The sequence below is a fragment of the Harpia harpyja genome, chromosome 7 (genome assembly GCF_026419915.1).
Source record: "Harpia harpyja isolate bHarHar1 chromosome 7, bHarHar1 primary haplotype, whole genome shotgun sequence".
Classification (NCBI taxonomy): Eukaryota; Metazoa; Chordata; class Aves; order Accipitriformes; family Accipitridae; genus Harpia; species Harpia harpyja.
The window spans coordinates 34,009,178-34,034,116 of record NC_068946.1 but is presented as its reverse complement, the minus strand read 5'-3'; the positions used below and the strand labels follow the sequence as shown (position 1 = coordinate 34,034,116).

General features: G+C 42.6%; 1 protein-coding gene across 8 annotated transcripts in view; it reads left to right on the top strand.

Annotated features, from left to right (window-relative positions):
- Positions 1-646: 646 nt before the first annotated feature.
- Positions 647-24,939, top strand: part of ITGA6 (integrin subunit alpha 6) — a 46,855-nt gene continuing 22,562 nt past the window's right edge. For 5 of the 8 annotated variants that reach the window (XM_052791637.1, XM_052791638.1, XM_052791635.1 and 2 more), the window contains exons 1-4: positions 647-903; positions 21,347-21,474; positions 21,886-21,965; positions 24,422-24,677. In XM_052791637.1, coding sequence (XP_052647597.1) covers positions 743-903; positions 21,347-21,474; positions 21,886-21,965; positions 24,422-24,677 — 625 coding nt within the window. In that variant the 5' untranslated portion in view covers positions 647-742. Of the gene's footprint in view, positions 904-1,497; positions 1,707-21,346; positions 21,475-21,885; positions 21,966-24,421; positions 24,678-24,939 lie in introns of those variants that run through there. The other 3 variants (XM_052791640.1, XM_052791642.1, XM_052791641.1) reach the window with 3 other exon arrangements.

Below are 24,939 nucleotides of genomic sequence, written 5' to 3'. Positions count from 1 at the left end.
AAAATGATCTGGGATCCAAAACCACGTATTGTTTTCAAACAATTAAAAGGTAGGGGTAAGAAATTCTCAGATCTATTCAGAGATAGGAGATGCTGGAGGAGGCTTATGTAGTCTTGAGTCTCTCTCCTCGTGTGCTGTCTGAAGTCTGGAAAACAGATACACATATGCACTGATATTTCCCGCCCCCCCCCCCCCCATGGGTGTGTTGTTTGGGGAGTGAAGACTGAATACAAGAAGCACCTATATACTGGGGTCACGCTGTCCTTAGCTCTGTACCGACCTTACAGCATTTCAGCAAGGTGTTACGCACGTGTTCAGTACTCTGACGTGCCGCTGAGCATCACCCAGACCCGTCGGCTCTTACCGCGCTCCCCGGCACGGCTTTATTTTCCGTTGTGAAGAGCAGAGACTCGTGCGGTTGGGGGCGCGGGAGGCGGTGTGTCCCCGCGGGCCTCGGGAGGCTGCCGGGCACCCGCGGGCGGGGCGGCCCCCTCGGGTGCCCGGCCCCGGGGACATTTTGTGCCGAGCTGTACCCGCCGCCCCGGTGGCGGGGGCGCGGGGCTCCTCGGCGGGGAGCCGCCGCTCGGGGGCCGGGCAGCCCGCGGCGGCGGAGGGCGGGGAGGGCGGGGCGGGGCGGGCTCCGTCGCGGCGCGCGGAGCCGGCGGGGCACAACGGGCGCCCTCAGCGCGGGGAGCGGCGGCGGCGGCGCTGGGCAGCAGGTTCCCGTGGCCGGCGAGAGCAGATGGCGGCCGCGCTCCTCTTCTACCTGCCCTTCCTGCCGGGGCTGGCCGGCGCCTTCAACCTGGACACGGACGACGTGATCAGCCGGCGCGGGGAGCCGGGCAGCCTCTTCGGCTTCTCCCTCGCCATGCACCGGCAGCTGCAGCCGCAGGAGAAACGGCTGTAAGTGTTCCCGCGCTCCGCCTGGCCCCGTCCCGGGCCGCCCGCGGGGACCCTCCTCCCTTCCACTGCCGGGAAACTTCCCCTGGCGCCGGGCCGGGGCCGCCAGCCCCCACCTGGTGGCCGGCCGCCCGCTGGCGGCGGGGAGCGGGGCCGGGCGGCGGGGCGCCCCACGGAGAGGGAGCCGGGGGAGGGAGGGGGGTCCGGAGGGACGGGACGGCACCTGCCGCGGCCCGTGGGGTGCTGCGGCGCTGCAGGCCGCCCGGAGGCGGCGTGCGCCCGGGCGGAGCGGCGGGGACGTGCCGGGGAGCGAGGTGCCGCCCCGCCCTCGCCGGTGGCCTGCGGGGAGCCGGGGCGAGAAAGGGGGAAGCGAGCAACAGCCCCCGCTGGGAAACCTTCCCGCCTCAGCCGCGACAGCGGTCTCCTGCGCGGGCCCGGCCGGCGGTGTCCCGCGGCGGCGGCTGTGCCCGCGGGGCCCGGGCGGAGCGGGGCGCCGGGAGGCTGGAGCCCGCGGCGGGCTCCCGGGTTTGTTCTCCCTGTGCGTACCCGGCCTCGGGTAATGCACGGGCTGCTGTTCAAGGCGGAACCTGCCCGGGAGTGCAGGTGGGAGGTGGTACAAGGAGGTCGGGAAAAATAAATCCATGTTGGCGGCATATGGGTGAAAGCTAGGAACTTTTGGGAAATTCAGAAAGCCAAGTAAGGCTCCTCCACACGTCTTCAGGATCCTTGCCTCTTCGTGACCATATCTGAGCAGTGCCTGACCACACCCTATCCAGCAGTACTGGATGGAGTGTGTCTTGTATAAGGTATTGTTATTAAATAAATGTTCCTTTCCTAAATATTTAGTTTTAATTCAAGGGAAGACAAGCCCATAATCCATATAGAGTTAATGGGATAAGAAAGCTGGAAAGAAATCATATCCTTTGTAAAATTAGCTGGTAATCTTAAAAGTCCCGTGGGCCTGTTTTTCTCACGCTTGTATTCTCTATGATTTCATAAAACTTATAATGTGTAAAGGAGTATAAATCACAAATACCCACTTTCCATCTTCCATCTAGTAGACAAAATGAGCTATGGTATTCTGAAGAATGAAATACAAATCTTTGCGTGCCTTTTCAGAGGCCTTTATCTTAATTCTTGACAGGATTACTCTTGCGTTGGTCTCAGTTCTACTAAGAAAGCAGTGCCTGAAGCTTGTTAGTTTCCCATTCTGTTGTCAGTACTGGTAGAATGAGTGTGTCAGAATATGCAGAGATAGAAAGCCAATTACTGAGAAGTCAGTAGAAACACAGAGCGGTCACAGTATTCGAGCTAGTCTGTAGTATTTGGCTGAAATGCTTCAGAGATTACTAGCATGAAAGTTCTGTATTGTATGTATAGTCAGTGCTTCCTCAGGCAGTCCGAATCTGGGGACAGAGCTGAGCCAGATGCTATCTGCCTTGACATGGTTTTCTGAATCCAGGCTTTCATGAGGATCAAGGGTCTCTAATAGAGAAAAAAACAGACTAGAGAAACTGTGTTTTATGGTGACGTGCACTTCTGAGTATGAGATGTCTTGGCCATTTTTAAAATCTATTCATAGTTCTAGCATAAAGAATTTGAGTGCTACCCTGGGTAGCTGCTGGGTAGTACTCTTGGAATGAAACCTTTTACATCATACAGGCGTGTTACGGTCACTTTGAGCATCGTTTTTCCATCTGTAGGAGTAGTAATGTGTGGCTGTAAGAATAAGACATTAAACATGCTGAACTGTAGCTGTCTTTCATAGGGACAGAGGTGTGTTTAGCTTGCTTTGTGTAAGTTCTGTCTCATGAAATAGGTGGGAGTTTTGGTGGGGAAACTTGAAGTGAAGCGTTTTATGTTGGGGTGCATATTTATAACAGGTAAAAATGAGCAACTTTGAACTAATACCGAATGATTTGTGTGGCCTGTTCCATGGAAACCATGTGCAGTTTCTAAATAGCTTGACTCTTTACAGGTGGAGCAAACAGTGTCTGCTGTCCAGATACTGGGTGATGGTGGAAAGTTATGGGAATGGAGGTCATACTGAGGTCTCCTACTGAGAAACGACTATGTCTAATGCTTGTATGCTGCCCATTATCTGTAACAGCAGGAATTTTAGTAGCTTGTTCTCAGGAGTGCAATACCTCTGCATTCCCAACTGCATTTTGGCCTGTGTCTTGCCTCTACTGCAAAAGTGGTTTTATGTGCAGCTATTTCTTAGTCAGGTAGAGGTATTTATTTTACCCCTTCTTCTTGAATGGATGCTAACTTCAAAGCTCAGTTACAGTTTGAGTGTGAACACTGTTAAGCAGTTGCCAAAAATACACAAACCCCATTTCATCTTTGAAACTTAATTGAAAGTGACGCTTGGGTTCTCATCTGGCAGGGACTTCCATTCCAAAAAAATTGCCAACCCGAGCACACCCTGCCCCTCCAATTTTACAAAATTAGAAACCGGTTGTAACAGACGTGTGCAAGATCAGTCAGTCAATCCTTGGAAAAACAAGCAAATGAGAGAAGGTGAAATACATGAATTCTATTCAAGGACTGGTTTAGGCTGTGGCTTGGAGCAAGGCTTGGTAAAACAGACTAAACGGTGTGTAATTTTTCTCTTGCCTCACTTAAGTGGTCCTTAAGTGAAATGGTTCCCTCTTCCTCACACCGGATAATTCAGTATTAAGCATTACGAGAATCCTCTATAAAGATGAGGGTGGAGAATGTCTAGGAAGCGTGACAAATACAAGTACAGCTGAAATAGCCTTTGATTAAAAATGGTACTTGCTTTTTGATCACCTTTTTTCTTGGTCACAGGATACTGTGGATTGCATATAAGCTTTGAAGTGCAATCTTTTAATTTATTAGTGTTAGCTACTAATGCCATGTTTGCCAATGAGGAATTACTTAACTCCCAACAGTATGGGTAAATGACTGTTCAACTGCTTTGACTCTAACCGAGTATAAAGCTATGGACTAGTAACAGGATTTCGTTTTTCTTTGTGAATATTTTCAGGTGAGAAAAGGTGGAAAGTTTGTCAGTTGGAGAGAAGAAAAACTTTATTAATTCACAGTGACTGAAAGTGGACTGCTAATGGCATGTGGGTGTGAAAGACAGCCGAATGCAATCTTAATGTGCATCAGGGGAGCGTTAACGTTGGAGGTACCAAGGGCAGCGTGCCTGGATTTCTGTGTACAGTTCTGGTTCACTGTCAAGCACAGTGAATCAGGTAGCAGAAAAGGCTAATGGAGCTCCAAAGAGAGCTGAGCTTGTTGCCCCATATAAGATTGTTCTGTTTTTAATCTGTCAATATGATGAAAATGAGGGAGTTCTAGTTCTGTGAGGGGGTGGTGGCACAACAGCAGTGCGTTTCGTCTGCAAACTGGAAGAAGGTTTGTAACTTGGAGGGGCCTGAGACTCAGGGACAGTGAAGCTATAGGAGTAACGTGGTTAAAGTTTAAGTAGTCCTGCGATGGAGAATGCGAGTGTATCTAGCATCTATAAACGGGGACTACACTCGCTATGTATATATATTAGCTACTATATATTATAAATAGTTACTATTATAATAAATATATTATTACTAGTTACATGATCACACTCACTATATATATAGTATGTGTAGTTTTATATATATAGAATATATATATATAAATGGTATGTGTGTGTATATACTCCACGTAAGATGTCCAGCAGGTCTTTCCAGTCCTTTTTATTTGTAATTCACAATGATTTAAGCAAATATCTTGAATAAGAACACAAGCCCCAAGAATATCTAAATTTGTGTATAACTTTACTTGAAAGTAATTCTGATATTCTTTTCAGTAGAAGTGTGGAGCTGAATTCATGTAGGCTTCTTACTGTTTAAGGCAAAAAAGGATGAGATTGTAGTAATCAACATTAGAGGTGATCTCATCAGCTGAAAAGCTGTGTGGTTGAAAGCTGCGGATAGGCACTTTGTGTCAAGGCTGCACTGACCATTAGCAGCCATAAAGTCCTAAAAATTGCAGTATCTTACTGGAATTTTTACTTGTGACAGGTTTTGCTGATACTGCATATCTCTACTGTGAGCTGTTATATCGATACATAACAAAGTTGCCTTAGATCAGCAGGGCTGCTGACATTGCTGTACTGCTGCAGTGCATCCTCAGTGGCATTTAGCCAGTACTTCTGTGTTGATTGAGGGCTTGTGCTCATAGACACTTTGCTCCAGCAACAAAAGAGCTGGATTATGCCAGTCTGCAGTGGAAAATGACAATTTCTGCTTTCAGAGGTGGTGGTGTGTAATTCAACCTTCAGGTGGACTGAATTAATAACAGTGCATATTTACATCTTCAGGATTTAAATGCTTTAATAGTGCCGTTCTTCAGTGCTTCTGTCAATTAAAAAAAAAGATTTATTATTAATTTTCCTTTTTTTTAAAAAAAGATGACTGTGTCCTTACTGTCTCATTGCATTTAGTATTTTTTTTCTCTTAAGTGTCTCTCTGGTTTTGTCTATGCAAGCTATTCTTGGATAACCTGCTTAGCATGCTTGATTACTTCCTTAATTTGTGATAGTAGAGGAGTTTGTCTATGTTTGAGATAGGTGTCCTGTGGCAAAGGTCAGGATCAAATGAAATTGGTAAGGAGGAGGGAGGAGTAGTTTAAGAGTTTCCCTGTAGCGGTAGGGGAAAGATTTTTAAAAAGCAGATCCATCATACTAATATCATGGGTGAAAGAAGTGAGAAAATAAATTTACATTGCATAAGGGGGAAGAATGTGGAATTGCTATAGGTGGAGTAGGTGGAGTCAAACTGCAGAAGGCAAGCTTTTTCCTGGTGCCAAGTTTGAGTTGTGCTGTGGGTTATCTGTGGCAGAGACACAGCTGACATGTTTACAGGTCAGGTGTACAAAAGTTTGGAAACTATCATATAATTGTAACTATCTGACTCCCATTCTTGCAGGTAGAAAAGAAGAGGTTAACATCTTTATTTTTGGGTTTTTTTTTTGTTGTTGTGTTCCTCAAAGGAACAGGAAAGAATTGTGCTCTTAATCCTGCAGAACTCTACTAAGGCTGGAAGGATGCAAGGGAGCATTGAACTGATACACACTAGAAAGTTGCAATAGTGTAACCACATCCATCAGTGTAGAAAAAGAGCAGTCCTTGCAAGGCACTGGTGAAGTCACAGGTCATACAGCAAAAATGTGCTTCTACTAGGACAGTTTAGTCCAGGTGGCTCTAAAAAGGCTGTGTCAGGAAAGATGTGCTGCGGTACAGTCCTTTGCCGTTAGCAGTGTGAGTTCACAGGTTCAACTTCACTGCAGTGTTAACTGGTGTGACAGATGTTCATAGTGTAAAGCTAGCCTTCCCACATGGTAAGTGACGAACCTCTTATCCCAGTCCTCCATCCCCTTGAGAAACTTGCTTTTCAAGAGGTCAGATACTTTTCAGATAGTGTTTTTTTCCTGTGGTCACCTGTAAGTGCGTAAGAATCTTAAGTAACCCTGCGGTAGATGTGTTATTTTTCTTATACTGGTGGTGTTAAGAATTAACAAAATTCATTGCTGTGCTAGTGGGAGCCTTCTGTGAGTAAGGACTGTAGCATATGCCTTTTGTCAGCAGTGCTGACAAATGGCCTTATGTGCAGACTCCAGCTTTGAGAAACAGCCTAGGCTATCAGCTTCAATTACAGCTCATAAAATTGTTATGCTCTTACTGGAAGATGCTTGTACCTGATACAGCTCCTTGGTTTTGTAGCTTTTTTTTGTTTTTAACCTATGCTGAGCCTGATCGATGAGTCAGTTTCTAATGTGAGAGGTACCATATCTTTGGTGGGGTTGCTAGACCATAATGTTTACAGGGTAGGGGTGATGACAGGTTTAGAAGCATTTTGGCTTATGCTTTCTTATTTTTAAACGTCTCAATAGATGTGAATGGAAATTTGTGGTGGCACAAATTCCTCTCTCTTCAGGCTATGTGTTTGGAAAGAGAAGGGTGTTCTGAAAGCTGTTGCTGTGCGTAAAACACAGACCTGCCAAGCTGTTCCAAGAGCATTAAAAGAGAAGTGATGGCTCAATTAACCAAAATTGCTTTGAGTTCCTCTGGTCCAAGTCTGTTGTACTCATCCCTTTCTAGAAGGATGGAATTTATACCAGGTAGTTCTTATTAAATAGTATTAGGATATAAATCAACCTTGATGAACACAGCATATGCTAGCCCAGCGAGCTCTGTTGCGGCCAAAGTATTAGACACGTCTCAGAAACAGATCAAAAACTTAATCTTGCGTCCTCTAAAACTAGCAAGGTTAAAATAGTGTAACTGGAACAAAATAACACACAATGCAGGCAAGGACAGACCTTGATCTCAGGAAGGAGGAAAAGGCTTTTCTCTTTACTGAAGTGAATGAAAACTAATGAACTGCACAAAATATGAGTTAAGGACAAAGGAAAAGTATTCTCCTTGACAAGTTGTTGTGTTCTTGAGCAGGGGCTGTGGGTCCTGACAACTCTGCTTAATGATGCCCGAAGGCTGGGCAGAAAAGTGTTGGGGGGAGGGCTCACAGTTGGAAAGACCAGCAATTACTCTCTTGCTTTTCAAACTAAGCTGATGTAGACACACGCAGATGGGCAAATAGACATGTCTGTGTGCATGTCTGACATAAAGCCTTCAATGAAACTGTCCATGAAGTATTCTGTTGTGAAAAGGAGCTGTAGTCCTTAACAGTGTTTGCTCTAAATATTAGGGGGGGAAAAAGTCATCCTATACCCTCTTAGTCTGATGTATAGTTCAGTTTGAGAAATGTAGTTTTAAGTTGGGTGAGCTAAAATGTGTTTGAACAGCATAAACACTTACCATCTAAAACCTGAGGTGGGAGTGAGCTGGAGGAGCATTTTTTTCTGCAGTTCCCTTCATGCAATGAGAGGTGGGTTGCTGGGGTGCTGACTGGGGTGTGCGTGCTGTGTGCGTGCTCTGCAGGCTGGAGCTGAGCAAAGAATCAAGGCTTGCTGTGGTGCTGGCATCCTGAAAGCTTCAGCTGGCAGACAGCTACTTGAAGCTCCTTGCTTCATTACAGACTGACTGGCACAAGAAAACTTATGGTGCTGTTTAGACTTAAAATGTGACCCCATCAGCTACAGAAGGGTGGAAAGCGAGGGAGACAGAGAGAATATTTACCAAGTTGCTGGGGCGTAGGGTGAACCATTCAAGTATCTGAAGTACGTGGCATGCACAACACAAGGCCTGCTTTCTGTGTGTTGCTCTGTTCGAAAGCAGCAGGATTTGGAACAGATGTGCCAGGAGTTCTTCTGCAACAGGGACATTAAAGGGAGCACCGGATCATCACATTATCTATGAGCTGGAATCTTAAAATTTAGCATTTGTATTTGAGGACATAGTTTTCCTTTGGTTTCTGTTTTCATTTTCCAAATTCTCTGAGGTCTTGAGAGCAGCAAAGAGCTTTCAAACAGATGTGTGCAGAGAGATGAGATGTACTGGTAGTATTGGGTATAGAGGTGCAGCTGTGTCAGAATTATTATCAGAAGATACACTACAATTTCTGTATCAATTTCGCTCTTGTGCTGGCTACCCTGATGGTGAAATATACTTAAAGAATGGCTGGCATATACTTAAAGAATAAACCATCAGGCAGCCCTACCATCAGGTATGGATCTGTCTTCATCCAGATGTGGAGTTTTGTGTACTGCGTTTTCTACTGTTAAAAATACCATTCACCTGTGTAGAGAGTCCTAATTAATGCCTTATTTTGTTATGATCTAGTAGAAAAATGTCTTGTACTGTGGCAGGAAATAATAAATAGTCTGTGTTGTATCTTCTTCAGAAGTACTGGCTAACCCCATCAGTCTGCACCGGGACTATTTGACAGATCCAATCTGTAACGGTACAACACAAATGTAGATCTTTGTAGTATAACTGTCAAATTAAGTGTTTTTATTTAAACAATTTTTATTTAAGTTTCTGTGAACTGCCTTTTAATAAATATTCTGCAGTTTTGTAGGCTCTTTCATCCAAAAATCTCAATTTATAGTCATATTATTTCTTTAACTGTAAAATAGGAATGAAGAGGAGCACAAAATCACTGTTACGGTGCTTGCTAAGATGAGCGCAATTTTCTGTGTATTATATGTTACTAATGCTGCTTATGTTAATTTGTAAATAATGAAGAAAGCAGGACAGGTAGGTTGGCTTCTCATAAGTGTTTTTTCTTAAAGGATAACAAGCAGAGAAGAATGGTTTACTGATCTAATTTGTTGCTGTCTGGATTCTCCACAAAATAAACCAGAACATTTCCCAAATTAGTATATTGGGTTGCCTGGCAAGTTGCAGCAGTAAATTGTTCACCAGTCAGTATGGGCCTCTGTTAAACTCTACCGAAAACTCTTTCCGTGTGTGCCAGGATAACTGTCAGTTTTGTAAGGAATGCAACCTGGTAAGTTTTCATAGGAGATCCCTCATTAATTTCAGAACTGCTGTTTAAAATAAGCTGTTGTTTAAATGTTTCAGAACCAGCTTGGGGCTGGATGAGTCATTCTAGCCATAACTGTAGAAATGCGACATTTTGGGGAATATTCTGTAGAAAGGACAAGACTGAGATTAGGTTATCGGGCAAATGGCTGTTTAAAAACAAGTAAGCAAAAATCCATATTATTGAATGAGCAGATGATGGTCTGTACTGTGAAACATTAGCTGGAAAATTAACACCTCATAGTGGTATTTGGCAAGGGTAAGTACAGTAAGAGGCACAGAAATATTTGAAGAAAGAAGTATACACAATGGTCTGGAAAACATTGGATAATTAATTTATTAGCATTGGATATTGTTGATTGAGATATATATAAGCACGTTGCTGCTTTGTAAGTAATGGCAGAAGAATATAGCCTAGAAAAGCGAATGTGAATATGGAAAAAAGTCTCACTTCGCTTTTTAAGGGGATTATTCAGTATATTAAAAATAAATTAACCCGACCATACATTAATAAAGCTCCTTTTGCAACTTTAGCATAAAGTGTATTGTATTCTTGGTAAAAAGCACTTCCCTTGGGTTTAAGGTATCACAACTATCACATTTTCTAAGACTATTTTGAGAATTCCATAACTGTTGCTTTGGAAAAGAGAAAGTTATGTTGGTTTAGGTTCAAGAGCAGGCCAGATGTATTCTGCTGTGGAGTGCCTGAGATTAGATTTTTGTATCAAAATGATAGCAGAAAGCAAAAAGTACTGGTTCTTGCATTGTGATTTTCAGAGCATTTGCTAGTATGGACTGACTGTTTTTGGCTCTGTTGGAGTGTTGGCTGTTTTTCTTGTTTCCTCTTACAGAATTGCATCTAAAAATATGTCATTTCCTAATATTGATTTCCTTTAAGCAGTTGTACTAATGTGTGTAAGGATGTTTTGACTGTGTTTGGAAGGGAGACGGTCTGCAGGATAAAGAACAAAAGCAAGGGGGTTCGTGGGATGCTCCCTGTCTAGATGCCACCTGCAGCATAAAAATGTACCTGAGTCCCTCCAAGGTAACACGTATGGATCCTGCACTGGATTTCGCTGTCAGCTAGTGAGCTTCTAGGTTACTTTTCAGCTGTATTCTTTGCATTTGTTTTCTACTTTCAAGGAGTTTGGAGATCTTTTAAGAAACCAGGAACAGCAAATAGGCATGATCAGCATTGTTGTTGAGTTTGCTGATAGATAGTGTCCATAGGAATGGCAGACTTTCTTACAGAGGCTGTGTGTTGTTTCCTTTTTAGTGAAGATGGAAGACAGTTTTTCAAATGGAGCTAAACGTGCTTAGCTTCTGCCTTTTTCAGCTGGCATTGTTACCCTCCTCAAAAGCAGGTCTATAAAATACATCTTTTAAGAACAAAGCAAAACAAGATTGCAAATATGTTGGGAATGTCTCACCCCTGTAATACCCGAGGTTGGTTGCTCAGCAGCACATGTGTGGGTCAAAGGTCTGAGGGAAATTCATGTTTATCCTGGAAGTGCTCAAAAGTGGCAACCAGCTGTTGCTTGATAGCAAGCACATTATCGTCGTGTGTAGTTGAATTTTCTGCGTCCTTCTTTTCTCATAGCTCTTTTCACATTACTCTTGTAAGGGCATTATAAAGATTGGTTAGCCTTGCACTTTGTCATTGGTGCTACTGAAGCTGCATAGTGGTTAAATCTGCTGGCTCTGAGACCTTAGCGATGTCTAGGAGTGTGTGTGAAAAGAGATCACAGTTCATCTTTAATTATCCATGTTTGTTTAGTGTGAAACAAACCTTAAGTGAAAATCACATTATTTCCTTGGCCGACGATGCTAAAATAAATTTGGTATTTTTTTTTCTTATATAGCCAACTCCTGTAGCTGCTACTACAAATACGGTGTAATTATGCAAGTCCCTGTAAACTTTTCATCCACTCAACTTATTTTTCTGCTAGAGAAATGTTTGATAATTATGTATTGTGGCCCCAGAATATTGCTGAAGAGGTAGGTTTCTTCTCTCTTCCCAGCCAAACTATATTACTGCATATAGTGGAAGAATACTTTTGTTGTTATTAGATCCAGTCCTGGTAATAGCTGCAATACTGTTTGCACAACTTTCAGCCTAAAGGAACATAGGGTGTTAAAAATACTTGAAAACAAATAAGTAATTTCAGCTTCCGCTCAAGTGAGAACGTGGGGAGTGGCAAAAGATGGAAAAAAAGTATGTGTGAGGGGGAGGCATGTAAAAATTAAGCATGTATGCATGTGGAGGGGGAGCAGTATATAGCGGAAGAGAATGCAGTGGGTTTCTTGGCATAGTCTCAAATACAAGTTATTTTTGCAAACAAAAAAATCTTGTTCTTAGGTTTTGCAAGCTGGTTGAAATTCTAAGAGTTTGTACATTTGTACTCACAGTAAAATATAATTGCTTCTTCTTCCAGAAAGGCGTATATGGAGAAGTTTCTTGTGAATATAAGATTTATTTCTGTTGATCCACTTGATCAGTGTTTCAGTATCTGCATGGAACATAAAAAAAGGCTCCTTAACTGTCCCAACTGCATGGGCATTTGTATGACTTGGTTCTCCTGTGGAAGTACTTCATTGGAGTGATGTTCTTCCAAGTAATTTGAATGCCTGTGTTTTCAGTTAATTTGAAGGAGTGGGGGGACTATGTGTCAGTACACGTACCCAGTGACACATCTGCTTTTGTGATTAAGTTCATGGCTTGAAGAAAAGCCTTACTCAAACTGTGGATCCTGTTATGGGCGTTTAACCCAGACCTATGATGGTTTTAAGACTGGAAGAATAATTTGAACTGTGCCTCAGCGTGCAAGTGACTTTTTGGCCATCGAAGTGTGTGTTTGCTGTGTGGCTGTGTACTTGTTCTCCGAAACATTTATCGGGGATTATGTATCAGGAAGGTACATGCCTTTTCTACACATGCTGAGTTCTTCAGCCTGCTTCTGCAGGGTACCCCTCTGACCTCTCTGTGGTGCCATGGGCTTTTATTGGCAGCTGGGAGGGCACAGCTTAGCTCAGAGTGCCAGGGTTGGTCTGGTGTGGGTGAGCTTCCCACTGGGGCGCTGGTTGGTACGTTATGGCCGAATGCAATGAAATTCCTTCGTTCAGAAATGAATCTGCCAAAGTTGCATATTACCATTTCTGTGGATGTGTATCTAGTACAGGAGGTTTCTACCTGTCTCGTTTTCCCCCCTACAATTCAGAGGGAGAAGGTGGTAAGTCTGGAAAAGAAGGAGCAGGAGTCGTCTCATAAATTGGATGTATGGGTAGAGGAACAATGGCTTGGGTTAGCTGGGGAGCAGTCGCTCTTCAAGTACTGCAGGGCTTTGGAATTAGTTGCTGTAGCATGTTATATTGCCCATTGATTCTACTGTGAAATGTCTAGCCCTCTTACTGTACTTCTTTTATGCCTTTTAATGGTTTAATTATGGTCATAAATGAAACTAATGTACTTCATTCAGTGAAGGAAGTAGAGGAATGACGTTTCAACCCAAATATTTATTTTGCACTGTATTAAAACTCCTGCAGTTTTTTTTAAAATGGCTTTTGGCATGTTGATGAACAATATATGCCTGTTACAGTTGTAACCTCTCTAACAAGCTGTGCCTTCAAATACTAACTGGGAGCACTTCGCTTTCAGATTGCTTTTTTTGGGGGGGGAGCCTAAGCAGCTGTTTCCATATTTTGATTACTTCCACGTTTGTTTCTAAAACATGTACCTAGTAGATGATGTGACACTCCTTTCATTTTTCATGAACTTCAAATGGAGATGGCATGTGTAGCGGGGGGATACAAAGACAAGCCCTGCAAATGTGCAGAAGTTTAAATTTGAATTCAGAGGTTTTCTACGGCATGCATGGCCAACGGCCCAGGTGCAGGAGACAGTAATTCCTGATTTCTGTCATGCACTTGCTTACTTGAGCCTGTAGATGTCCACAAAACACTGATGCAGCTGCTTCTTTACAGCCTGTTCTGCCACAGGAACTGGGGCAGCGCTGGGCGAGGCGGTGGGCCAGGGCCCTGGTGTGTGTGGGCTGCTGGTGTGGGAGTGGGACTGCGGTGTGGGGGCGGCAGGGACGGACAATTCACTCTTGCTGTGCTTGCAGGTAGCTGGGGTCTGCTGGGTCACCTCTGCTTTATTGCAGCTGCCCTTGCTCGCTTGTTGTCCGGCTGCTGTCAGGACCTGTGCCTTAGCGCACTGTCGCTGCCTGCATTGGAGAGTCGCTGGGTTGTGCCCAGCTGACTGTGGTGAGACTCGTGTGGTTTCAGTGAGCCTAATGCAGGCAAGGTGGCTGTGGGCAGGGGCTGGGCTGGAAGTGCTAGGGCCTCGGCTCACAAGTTTGTTTCTTGAAATGGCGCACTTGTCACTTCTTGAGTTAAACCCCATGTTATTATAAGAGGATTTCATGCAGTAGCAGGCACTGCTGTGTTAGAAAATCTGAGTGAAAATCCCTTTAACCTTATTTCTTCCATAAGGTTATCATAGATTAATTATAAAACTGTCTAATACATGTTTTACAGTATTGCTTCGTGGTCAGGTCTGTTCCTGGCACGGGTGTTGTTCTTTCTTTTAAATCTGAAGGAATGTATAGCCTGTAAGGGAGAAATGAAAACTGTAAGTATTAGACAGGTTTCACTTGCTATTTGACAATAAGAAAAATGTGAGGTATCTCTTGGTTAAAGCCAGAGAGTGGTGTCTGAAATGGAAAACTGTATTTTGAAACATGACTTTGGAGCAGACTGTACAATTTCTTGTAAGAAAAATGCTTTCTACCAATGAAAATAAGACCTGCAAAACGTATTTCAAATCCATACAGGCTGGGCTGTGGACTGTGAGGGGAAAGGGTTTATTTTTCCATGTGACTTTCAGAAAGTCAATAATAAGTGGCCTTTCCAGAACAACAGGTATCTTTGTAGTTCCAGTTTTGCTTTGTAGTAGCTTGCCCTAGTCCTTTTGCTGCTTTTGGCTTCTTTTCCCAGCCTCTGTCATAATCCGTTTCCTAAAAAAGGCTGAACGAATAAAATGAAAATTGCAATCCTTCAAGTGCCAAGCCTCCAGGCAACAGAGATTAATGGTGTACTTGGCCATGGCTTTGCACTGGTAGTTGGAAAATGTAACTGTGGAGTAGCAGATGAGGAGAATCACCAGTCACTTAAAATAGCTGTTAATAACAGGCTGGCAATGATGGGTATCTCTGTAAACAGCATCACAAGCAAGTTCACTGCTGATATAGTTACTGGCTGTATTTTGCCGGGAGAGGGGTTTTTTTGGAGAAGCCCAGACCTGTGGTTCAGCTCCACTTCCCGTTAGCAGCCTGAGTGTATTGCTAATTAGTCCATGATGCTCCAGTCCTGTGACTTGTTTCTGTTGTGAGAAGCCAAATCCAGGCACAAGGCAGAGGTGGTACCACCAGTATTCAAACACAGCCTCTGTCCCATTGACCAACTTTAGTTATGTTGAAATATTGTGGGGGTTAAGATGTTCCCGTCCTCCCCTTCCTCAAGTTTAAAAACTGTTGAGACCAAACCAGTGCAGGAGATGGAAAATACAGCTCCAATGGAGAGCTCTAGATGTCCACATTGAGATCAGGGGTCTCTGCCTGCAGGTTTTAAACATTTGATAGACAACTAGGGACTGTGAGTGGTGATTTGGTAGTAAAATTTAATCTAAATATGAGTTAGTGATAGTTAACTTTTTAATTTTGTTCAATCCAGTGAAACTCTGCAAGCAAGTCCTGGGAGCGTGAGAGGAAAAGGATGCAGGAGTCTTATCTGTTTAGTCCGGGATGGAAGAAATTTCATAGTGTTTAGCTTCATCACTTTCCAAATTTGCCCCACTTGTGTGTTTGGAGTCTTTCTGAAAACACAATGAAGTGCAAAGTCTGCAGTGGCAGCATTGTTATCTGAGAACAGCAACCTCAAATTGGACATTTGTGCTCAATGAAGGTTGCAAAATTGGAAATTACTTACACCACTGACTATTTTATTCCGCCTATATGTGAAAATGGCTAATGGTTTGTTACCCAGGAAACACTTTCAATGATTTCTACTCCAGTCTGTTAAAGCTCGGAGCTGGCGCTATTGATGTGTTGCTGTTACTTTTAAAGAAAGGATGGCAAAGACATGGTCTGTTGTTTGGGGTAGAAAGTACCATGGAAAAGGAAAGAATTTAAGGAATGAAGAAAGCTTTGGGAGATAGCAGAGTATCTGAGCTGTTTAAATCAAAGTGTAATCTACTCAATGGAAGTCTCTTACTTTGATGAACAGGATTTGCTTTCAAAAAATGTTGAAGATGCTCTCCCTCTTTTGACTTGATTTCTTTTGAGTTAGTGTTTATTCCAAAGCAGAACTCTAATGAATTGCCGATAATTTTTCTTCTCTGAAGTATGTTGTGAAAATCTTATGCTGTCCTTAGACAGTTCCAGGCTATAAGTGAGGAAAAGAATTTCACTGCAGAGCGAGGGAATACTTGCAGGAGCTTGGAGGTTTTCTGGATTTCTTTTGATATGGTTTTCTCATCTTAACTGCAGCTTTCATTTTGAAAGCGACCAGGGTAGTTTCATGAGCAGTATTGGAGGGAGTTCAGATAGCTGTGAGCAGAAACTACTCCCAGTTCTCACTGTTGTTTTCATTAGCCGAGAAGGAGCCACAGCCACCTACTAAACTTTTCAAGAATTATGGACAAAAGCAGGGAGGGTTTTAAAATCTGCACTCTACTGCTTAATATTCTGTAATATCTGTTAAAATGGAAAGCTCTTTCTGGTGTATTTTGCTTTCGATTTTAATAACTCTTTTGGGCTACTTTTGATTAAATTAAGTTACAGCCTTTCTTCTTAATGTTCATCTGTTCTTGCTGAGCACTGGTCAGCAGCAGTCGACAGACTGAGGCCTGGTGCCTGCCTGACTGTGGGCAGTGAGTTCCCACCTCCTTTGGCTTCTTGGAAATGTGTGCATTTATAAAGCATGTTTTCTACATACAATTATCCAGAGGTCTGGTCCAAATCTAGATCAAGTCAGTAAGATGTCTTGATGCCTTTTCTGAGGCTTGAGTAGTGCTCAGTATAACTGATGAAATGGAGTTTTTCTTGCCTCAGCTGTTTGGTGCAGGTGTAGTGTAATATTGCAGCGAGGTAGGGTGGGTGTAGCTGTGCCCTAGGGTTATGCGGAGGGATGTGGTGCTGCGCTGGTCCCTCTCTTGAGGGGGGGGGTCCTGCCTGTCCCTGTTGCATGTTGTGGCTGCACCTCGCACGTGCAGGTACAGCTGGGGGCACTGGTGTCTGTGGAATGCAGGCACCATCCTCCTGAGCCAAGATTGCACCTCAGTGAGGTCAATTAGTTAAACTGGCATTACGTGCCAATCCCAGAGCTCTAATCCTATAGGATTACCTCAAGTTTGGCGTTGAATCCAGGGTTGCAAGGGAGTAAATCTGTCCCTGGTAGCCAGCAGATGCTCATAATTGCCAGTGGGACTTTAGTCATTATCACGTGTGCCACGAAGTAATTAAGAGAAAGCAATAATTAGTCTAATTCTAACCAATAGAACAACAGGACTGATATATTTGGTTTGAAATTAGAATTTTAGTTTGAAATTGGAAAGCACATGTTTTAATTACAGGGTATAACTGGAGCTAAAGAGCATTGTCGTTTCGTGCCAGGGTATGAGAGAATTCTGATTTTTTTCCAACATTGTCACTTGATAGGCACTTCTTTTAATCTATAGAAATGTAACATAATGAATTATGAAGAGAAGTTAATTTAACACCTGTGTGGTCTGATTGGCTCAGGGAAAACCTAATCAGTTTATAGTATATACTTAAGCAAGATGAATGGGGAAAGTCAGGATTCAAGTAGTACAAAGCATCTGATTCTGTAATTTACATGAGGAATAGTAGTGGGGTTTTTTTGTCAGACTTTTAGCTCATATGGTAAACATGAGATACTAAGTCATCATAAAAAGCTAAGGATCCAACAGGAACTGATGTTCATATATGCTCATGTTCAGGATACTGTATGGCTGAGCTTCTGTTCTCTGCATAGTAATAAGGCAAACCTGCCATGGGATAGAAAATCAGTAAAATGTCCGCATGTTGGAGTCTCTGGGGTTTTCATCTCTGACTATGCCGTCTTCACAATGGGGTATTATTTTGGTGTCTAAATATGGATTCTGGAGCCTGACGTTGGGCCTTCAGACCTGAATTAAAAGTAGGGACTGATGCCCTTGTACACCTTCAGGGAGAAGTCCCAATGAATAAAATGAATCATACTGTGATCATGGGTGGAGAGAAATGAAGAACTTTTGTCAGTCTTTGTTTGCAGAGGAAGTTCTTTTGGTTTTAATCTCAGCGTTTCATCTGCCAGTGTAAGGCTATAGTGGTAGCTAGGAGAGCACCTCCTCACCCCTCCTTACCTCTTTCCTTTTGCAGAAAGGGATTTTGCTGGCCACTGAGAAAGCTAAAATGGAACATGCATAGCTGCAGAAAAACCTAACCCATTTTTGGCATAATGAGTTCAAACTTGATGAAAATTCTTCTATTAAAACACAGCTGAGTAAGTAGCCATACAGTAATGACTGGAATGTGTTCCTCAGTCTGGAAGGACTCTGTTGAGCACGTAGCACAGCTCAGTACAAGCTGATTCATTTGGACTGCTGCAGTCATGCTGAAATTCACACTGGTGCATGGTCCATGTCATGCTTCCTTAGTTTCATTCACACTTTTATTTTTAAATGAAGTAATTTGGCTTCTGTGATAGAATACTGATTTTTCAAACACACCTCTTGAACAGTAGGCAGGGTGAACAGCAGCTCTGTCAATCACAAGTCACAATGTGCTTGACAAGGGATTTTTATGTTTTGCTTGATTTATGCAGCCAAAGGTTAGATGCACACGACTTTCTCACTTAATGTTCCTAATAATGTTGATAATCCTCATAATGTTTATAATCCTCATCATCTTTAGTAACCTGTCTTGCAGAACTTGGAAGTGTAGGTTTAGTCTTCTCTGTTGTGGTCTTTGGGGTAGATAAGTAGTGAAGAAGTACAAAGGAGTTATGCCACTTTTTAATAGGTCTTTAGCTGCTACTTGAAAATACATTTCAGGATTTACTACAGTATCTACCTGAACTGATCTAATCCTTTGCAAGTGCCTGCTCATAGTCTGTGCTACTTTTGAACTGTGTGTGAATAAGGACTTGCAGTGATCTACCAAACAGGATTCAAGATTTTTGTGTTTGATGAGCCTTGAAGACTAGTGACAGGATTCCTGACAAAAGTTCTTTGAAGTCTGGAGGGTTTTAAATAAGTCTGGTTTGGAATACTTTGTTTACAGTGGAAAATAATTTATGCAAAATTAGGGGAAAATAACTTATGCAAGAGTTGGACGGGGGTATGGGTGCTGAGAAGAATCGAAGGTTGCCTGTTTCCTTTGAGATCATGTTGGATTGACACTTTTTTTTTTTTTTTAAGAAGGCTGAACAATTGCATTTTTCATCTGTTGATCTCAACAGGTGTTTGTTTGAGATGCCATTGAATGTTTGGGGCATCTTATGACAGGTGGCACATCTTTCCACTTTGTCTTCTGTTGGCTATACGGGTTATTCCCTGATGCCTCAGTAAGCCTTCTCTCTGGCTGAATTGTCATCAAGATCATGGTCGTCATGGTATGTTGTAAAAGGTATCATTTAGCTAGGGAGAGGATATAGTGTAGCTATCCCATAGAAAAGAACAGGGTTGTAATTTTCTTGATCTAGCACCACTGCTGTCAGTAATATGCAGGTGGGTGAATTAAACCAAATTAAGTATTTCAATTCCAGAAACTCTTAGTTGTGTTCACAATGTTGAAACAAAAGGTTTCTGATCAAATTTCTGTAAGTGAAATTCATCATTTTTACCCCCCAAGCTTTGACTGAAATGTAGAAATAATAAAAATTTCTGTAAGTTAGGAAATCAGCACCTCTACTTTCCTATATTTATGGTTGTTAATGTTAAAAAAAGAAAGTCTCGTCTGTCTTTCCCTGGGGAATAACAGAACTGAGGAGAAAATGTATCTACTCCCACCTTAGGAATAGCTCAGAAACAGATGTTTTGCAAAAGAACTACTCTTAAGAGATTGCAGTTAAATGCACTGTTGCCAAAATTAGAAAACGAAGTTATTAATGGCCTTTCTAAAAGCGTGGTTGTTTAGATTACAAACTCTTGTAATGACTGCTACGTTTCTGAAGAAGTCTTTGAAAAAGATGCCACACGTGTAGGGGGAAAAGAAGGAAACACTTTAAACCAAAACCCACCCACACTGTGTGTCCTGATTTTATATGCGTATCAGTCAAAAGCAAATATTCTACCTGAAGGTTTCACCATTCAGGGGGTTACCTTCATGAGGGCAAATTATGGGTCGTGGGAGAATTTATTTCTGGAAAAGTGGTGAAAACATGGCTGTTTCACAGATGTAATTTTCTGGTTTAAAAAAGTGTGTTTTCTCATAATACATCAATTTCATTTTGTGTCTCATTACTTTAGTGACACTGAATAAATGTTTTCTTAGTAACAAAAATTATGTATTGACCTTAACTGATCCAGTCTTAACTGTTTGATATGAATAAAAATGAGTCTTGTTTTTAGTAAGAAAAGCATTCTGAGGGACAGCAGTGTGCTTTGTCCCACTGCGGCTATAAAGCATGCAGAAAAGCTTTTCTCTCAAGCAAAACTCTATAGCTGAAGCCTTAACGAGGGTCTGAGTTCCTCTTTGAGACTTGTGGATCCAACAGTAGTCCAGTTTTGCCCTCCTTGACACTGTGATGTCAGGGATCTCTTCTCTCAGATGTGTTGTACCAGGGTCAGGAAACACATGGAGTCTGGTTCAGCATCCATCCATCCATTGTACCTGCTGTGTTGCCCCTATCCACATGCTGTTCTCTCGTCCTCATTTTTTCAGCTGAGCTTGACGTTTCTTGTTTCTTCCACAAATATTGCATACTGGTTGTCCTAGTTTCAGTTAGCTGCTTAACAGGCAGCTGTGCTTTGTGTGTGTGTGCGCGACACTTCAAAGAAACATAGACAGTGTAAGAATTTTTTTTGGCTGAAACCCCTTATTTTGCAAGTAAATATGTCTACTGGTGATTTTGTGATAATACTCATGGGGGACAGTTGATACAGGAAAAAAAATTACTTTATTCAGTTTTTAAAATAAGAACCTTCACATTTGGTTACCAGAACAGTGTCTAAGGAGGGCTCGTTAGAGTGGCCTTTTTATAGGAGAAATAAGTCCTTTGTGGCAATGGCCTGGTCTTGATGAGAGATTCGTTGGAGAGGAACATTTTCAGCTTCAAAATGGAGTATTGGGCCAAAGGAGTGGAGAGGAGTGCATTGCACAGAGCCTGGAATAATTCGGTGAACACTTGCTTGGGCCAGGAGGGATCTTGCTTTGCTTCGTGGGTCAGAGATACTAAGGTGCCCGTAAATTCAGCTGAACAGTGGTGCAGGACTAGAGTAAAACTACAAGACAGCCTGAAAGCACTTTTATTCACTGTTTTGGGGATTTGTGGTCATTTTAGTAACAATACTTTACCCACCCTTACCAACAATTAAAAAATTGCCAACAAAAAGAAGGCAAAAAATGCCCCACTTGACTCCCTGATAGAAGGGTGGTTTTTGCAGAACTGCTAGATGCCTACTTTTTTTTTATTTTTATCAACCACTCTCAGTGAAATTTGCAACAATAATAGCAGTAATAACAATAAGCTTACTGGTTTGCAGGTCCAATAATTGCAGGACTATTACTGCTTTACAGCGCACCACCCCCACGCCTCCTTTTTTTTTTTAAGGAACAGTGCTGTGATGTAGCTTTTCATCCATCGTCAAATGTTTGCATGTCAAACCTCTAGCAGTATGGTGAAAACACTTCCTGATTCAGTTGCCTTCCTCTTTTCTAATATTCCCTCTACACATCCCTTGAAATTATTTCTCTTTACCTGCAGATTGCTGGTTGGAGCTCCTCGGGAAAAGGCCTTTCCATCCCAACAAGCCAACAGAACAGGAGGATTGTACAGCTGTGACATCGCATCTCCAAATACACGCTGCACACGTGTTGTATTTGATGAGGAGAGTAAGTTCTTCAGCGGTTTTATTTTGGATTGAAACAGTTGTCTGATTTCTTATTTGATGTGGTCCCTTCCACAGGCAGTGTATCAGACAGTTGCTCCTATGGATTTATATGTAACTTATTTTGCATCAGAATAAGTTGTAGCTTAATTGCAAAGATAGCATAAGATGCTTAAATCTTGGTAGATCCGGATATTCTTATTTTTTCGTAAATTGATGTGACTTGAAGTAATATGCTGGAAGTGTTTAATAAAATGGATGTTGTCAGTGATAAAATGTACAGACACTGCCACCTGCAGACTGTCTCATGTACTGTATGGAGTGACTGCCCTGGCAGGGACTTTAAAAAAAAAAAAAAAAAAAAAGAAAAGTAGTTAACTGTTAATATTTGAAGCTGTATTATGATACTCTGCAGCGGACCCGAAGATGGAGAGTAAAGAAGACCAATGGATGGGTGTAACTGTCCAAAGTCAGGGGCCAGGAGGAAACGTGGTGGTAAGTCTAAAGGACTAACTTACAAAAACATCTTGGGTCTATGGTAAATATTCTGAATTGTCTGCGTTTCTGTGCAGCTTTCTGAAAGGTAACTTTCCTATGTTTACTCCTGTGATTTCTTGTAAGGATGGACTTAAATGTCTTCCTAGCAAAGTAAGACGCTTGAGATTGTAAAAGCTTTGAATTATTTTTCTAGCTGTGAGTTAGCCTTTCTTTATAACCTTTGTAACAATCTAGGATGAACGGTTCACTTTCAGGGCGTCCACTTTTTTTTTTTATATACACATTGTTTCTTTTAGATACCATTGGCTACAGACATAGGGAAAAATAGTGTGATAAGGTTGTAAAAGCAGCAGCCTATCATCAGCCTGTTTTCCAAGATGATCAGCCTCGCTTTAACTTTTATCTGGGACTTTGGCTGAGTTGCTCCTATGAATTAATGTGGCCATTGCACTGCAGTAAGACTACTAGCTATCCTTTATTTTATCAATATAGAGTTATTCTTAATTTTATACAATACAGAGATATTCTTTATACAATACAGAGAGAAAAAGCTTTCAGGAGTTACCAGAGAATGTTACTTCTTTAGCTCTTTCTCAGTTAAGTAAACCTCTCGTGGTGCTGCAGGATACCAGCTACATTATAAAATGGGTGTGCAGTGAAGCTTCCCCATCTAATTATACTCTTGCAGGTTAGTGCCACTGCTTCCAAAACTGGAGGCAGGTGACTTCAGGGTGTGAATCTGGAGTTATTGATGGATATAGAGGCAGTAATAACTTCCTTCAGTCTGCCTCAGAACCCAAAGGGGGAAGAGCAGACGGAAAGAGTCCTGCTCATTGAATAATTAATCATCAACTAGTGCTGTCTCATCTTCTCTGAGAAGGAACTTTTCTTTGTAAGTGATAAGTGGGAAGTGCACTTATTAGACGAGGTGTGGGCAGCCTGAAGGTTGCTGTGCAGCAGGGCAGTACTGCAGTGCTCTTAAGTGTGGAGCAGCTGGGTGTTTGCTTAATATTTAAGCCTTGATAGGAAGCATAGAAAAGGTATGTCAGCTGAGAAACCTGGCTTGCTTGTGCTCTTCACACACCTACTACATCTGGTTCTGCATAAAACACTGCTGGCGAAGGGGTTTGATTGTTCCACCTCTTTTTACAATGGTTTGGTGGTTACACCACTTAACCCAGTGGCTGTTTATCCTTTGTGTTAAATATTTGATCAGAATTCTATTCCCAGGTGAACGGTCTAAAAGGTTAAGGAACAGGTTGTGCTCAATGCTGCTGCTCTGTCCCAGTGACAGTTACCCTGTAAGTGGAACATCCAACATAGGAAGTAGGAAGAACTTCCCTCCCCTCCCCTTCACTGGAAAAGCTTTCAGCCTCTGCTTTGTGGCACTTTTCTGGAAGGGATGAGTTCTGAGTAGTCTCAGGTAGATGGTAATTGAACCAGCTTCTCATGTCCTGCACAAGCGTGTAAGTCATTTAATTCTGACAGCTGTGGGGAAACACAGCCACTTCTTTCTTTATGAGAGAGAGGGTGGTTCTCTCCTCACTTCTTGGAAGAGAGGGATTAGGTATCAGGGAAGGCTTTAGGGCTGAAAACTCTTGTCGTGGTTTAACCCCAGCCAGCAACTAAACACCACGCAGCCGCTCACTCACTCCCCCTCACCCAGTGGGATGGGGGAGAAAATCGGGAAAAGAAGCAAAACCCGTGGGTTGAGATAAGAACGGTTTAATAGAACAGAAAAGAAGAAACTAATAATGATAATGATAACACCAACAAAATGACAACAGCAATAATGAAAGGATTGGAATGTACAAATGATGCGCAGTGCAATTGCTCACCACCCGCCGACTGACACCCAGCCAGTCCCTGAGCGGCGAATCCCTGCCCCCCCACTTCCCCGTTCCTATACTGGATGGGATGTCACATGGTATGGAATACACCGTTGGCCAGTTTGGGTCAGGTGCCCTGGCTGTGTCCTGTGCCAACTTCTTGTGCCCCTCCAGCTTTCTCACTGGCTGGGCATGAGAAGCTGAAAAATCCTTGACATTAGTCTAAACACTACTGAGCAACAACTGAAAACATCAGTGTTATCAACATTCTTCGCTCTGAACTCAAAACATAGCACTGTACCAGCTACTAGGAAGACAGTTAACTCTATCCCAGCTGAAACCAGGACAACTCTAAATCCCACAGTGAAGAGGGATTTAACCATGTGACCTTCCTTGACCATGAAGCTAGTTGTTCGACTTGTATCCATAGATGCCCAACTTTTCCCATATATTACCTGTAGGGAACAGTGGACTCTCTCTCTGCATTGCAGCACGGATGTGTCTACAACGTGACTGACTTACAGCATTGCTAGCATGAAGTATTGCTAAAGGAGACCAGCCTCCTTTGGTCACTTGCAAACAAACATACAGAAAGCATCACTCATTATCTCTTCTATCTTGCAGACATGCGCACATCGCTATGAGAAAAGGCAGTATGTAAACACAGTGCAGGAAACCCGGGATATCATTGGAAGGTGCTACGTGCTGAGCCAGGATCTCACTATTAAGGATGACATGGATAATGGAGTATGGAGTTTCTGTGATGGTCGTTTAAGAGGCCATGAGAAGTTTGGTTCCTGTCAGCAAGGTGTTGCTGCTACTTTTACTAGAGACTATCACTATATTGTGTTTGGTGCCCCAGGCACTTACAATTGGAAAGGTACGACCTGGCTTCCTTCCTACCCACCCTTCCCATTTCCTCTGAGATTGCTCACAGGGGTTGCATCCTAAGTTTTAATTTTTGTTTTTTTTTTTTTTTGTTCGTGTTTTGGGTTTTTTGGGGGGGGGGGAATAGGGATCTAACGATTTTACCCTGTTTTCACAAGATGTTATGCTCCTGTATCAAAAATATTTACTGAAGCTCCTTTAAATATCTTTGAGGGAATACTTATGAATGGATAATGGAACTTTGCGTATATGTA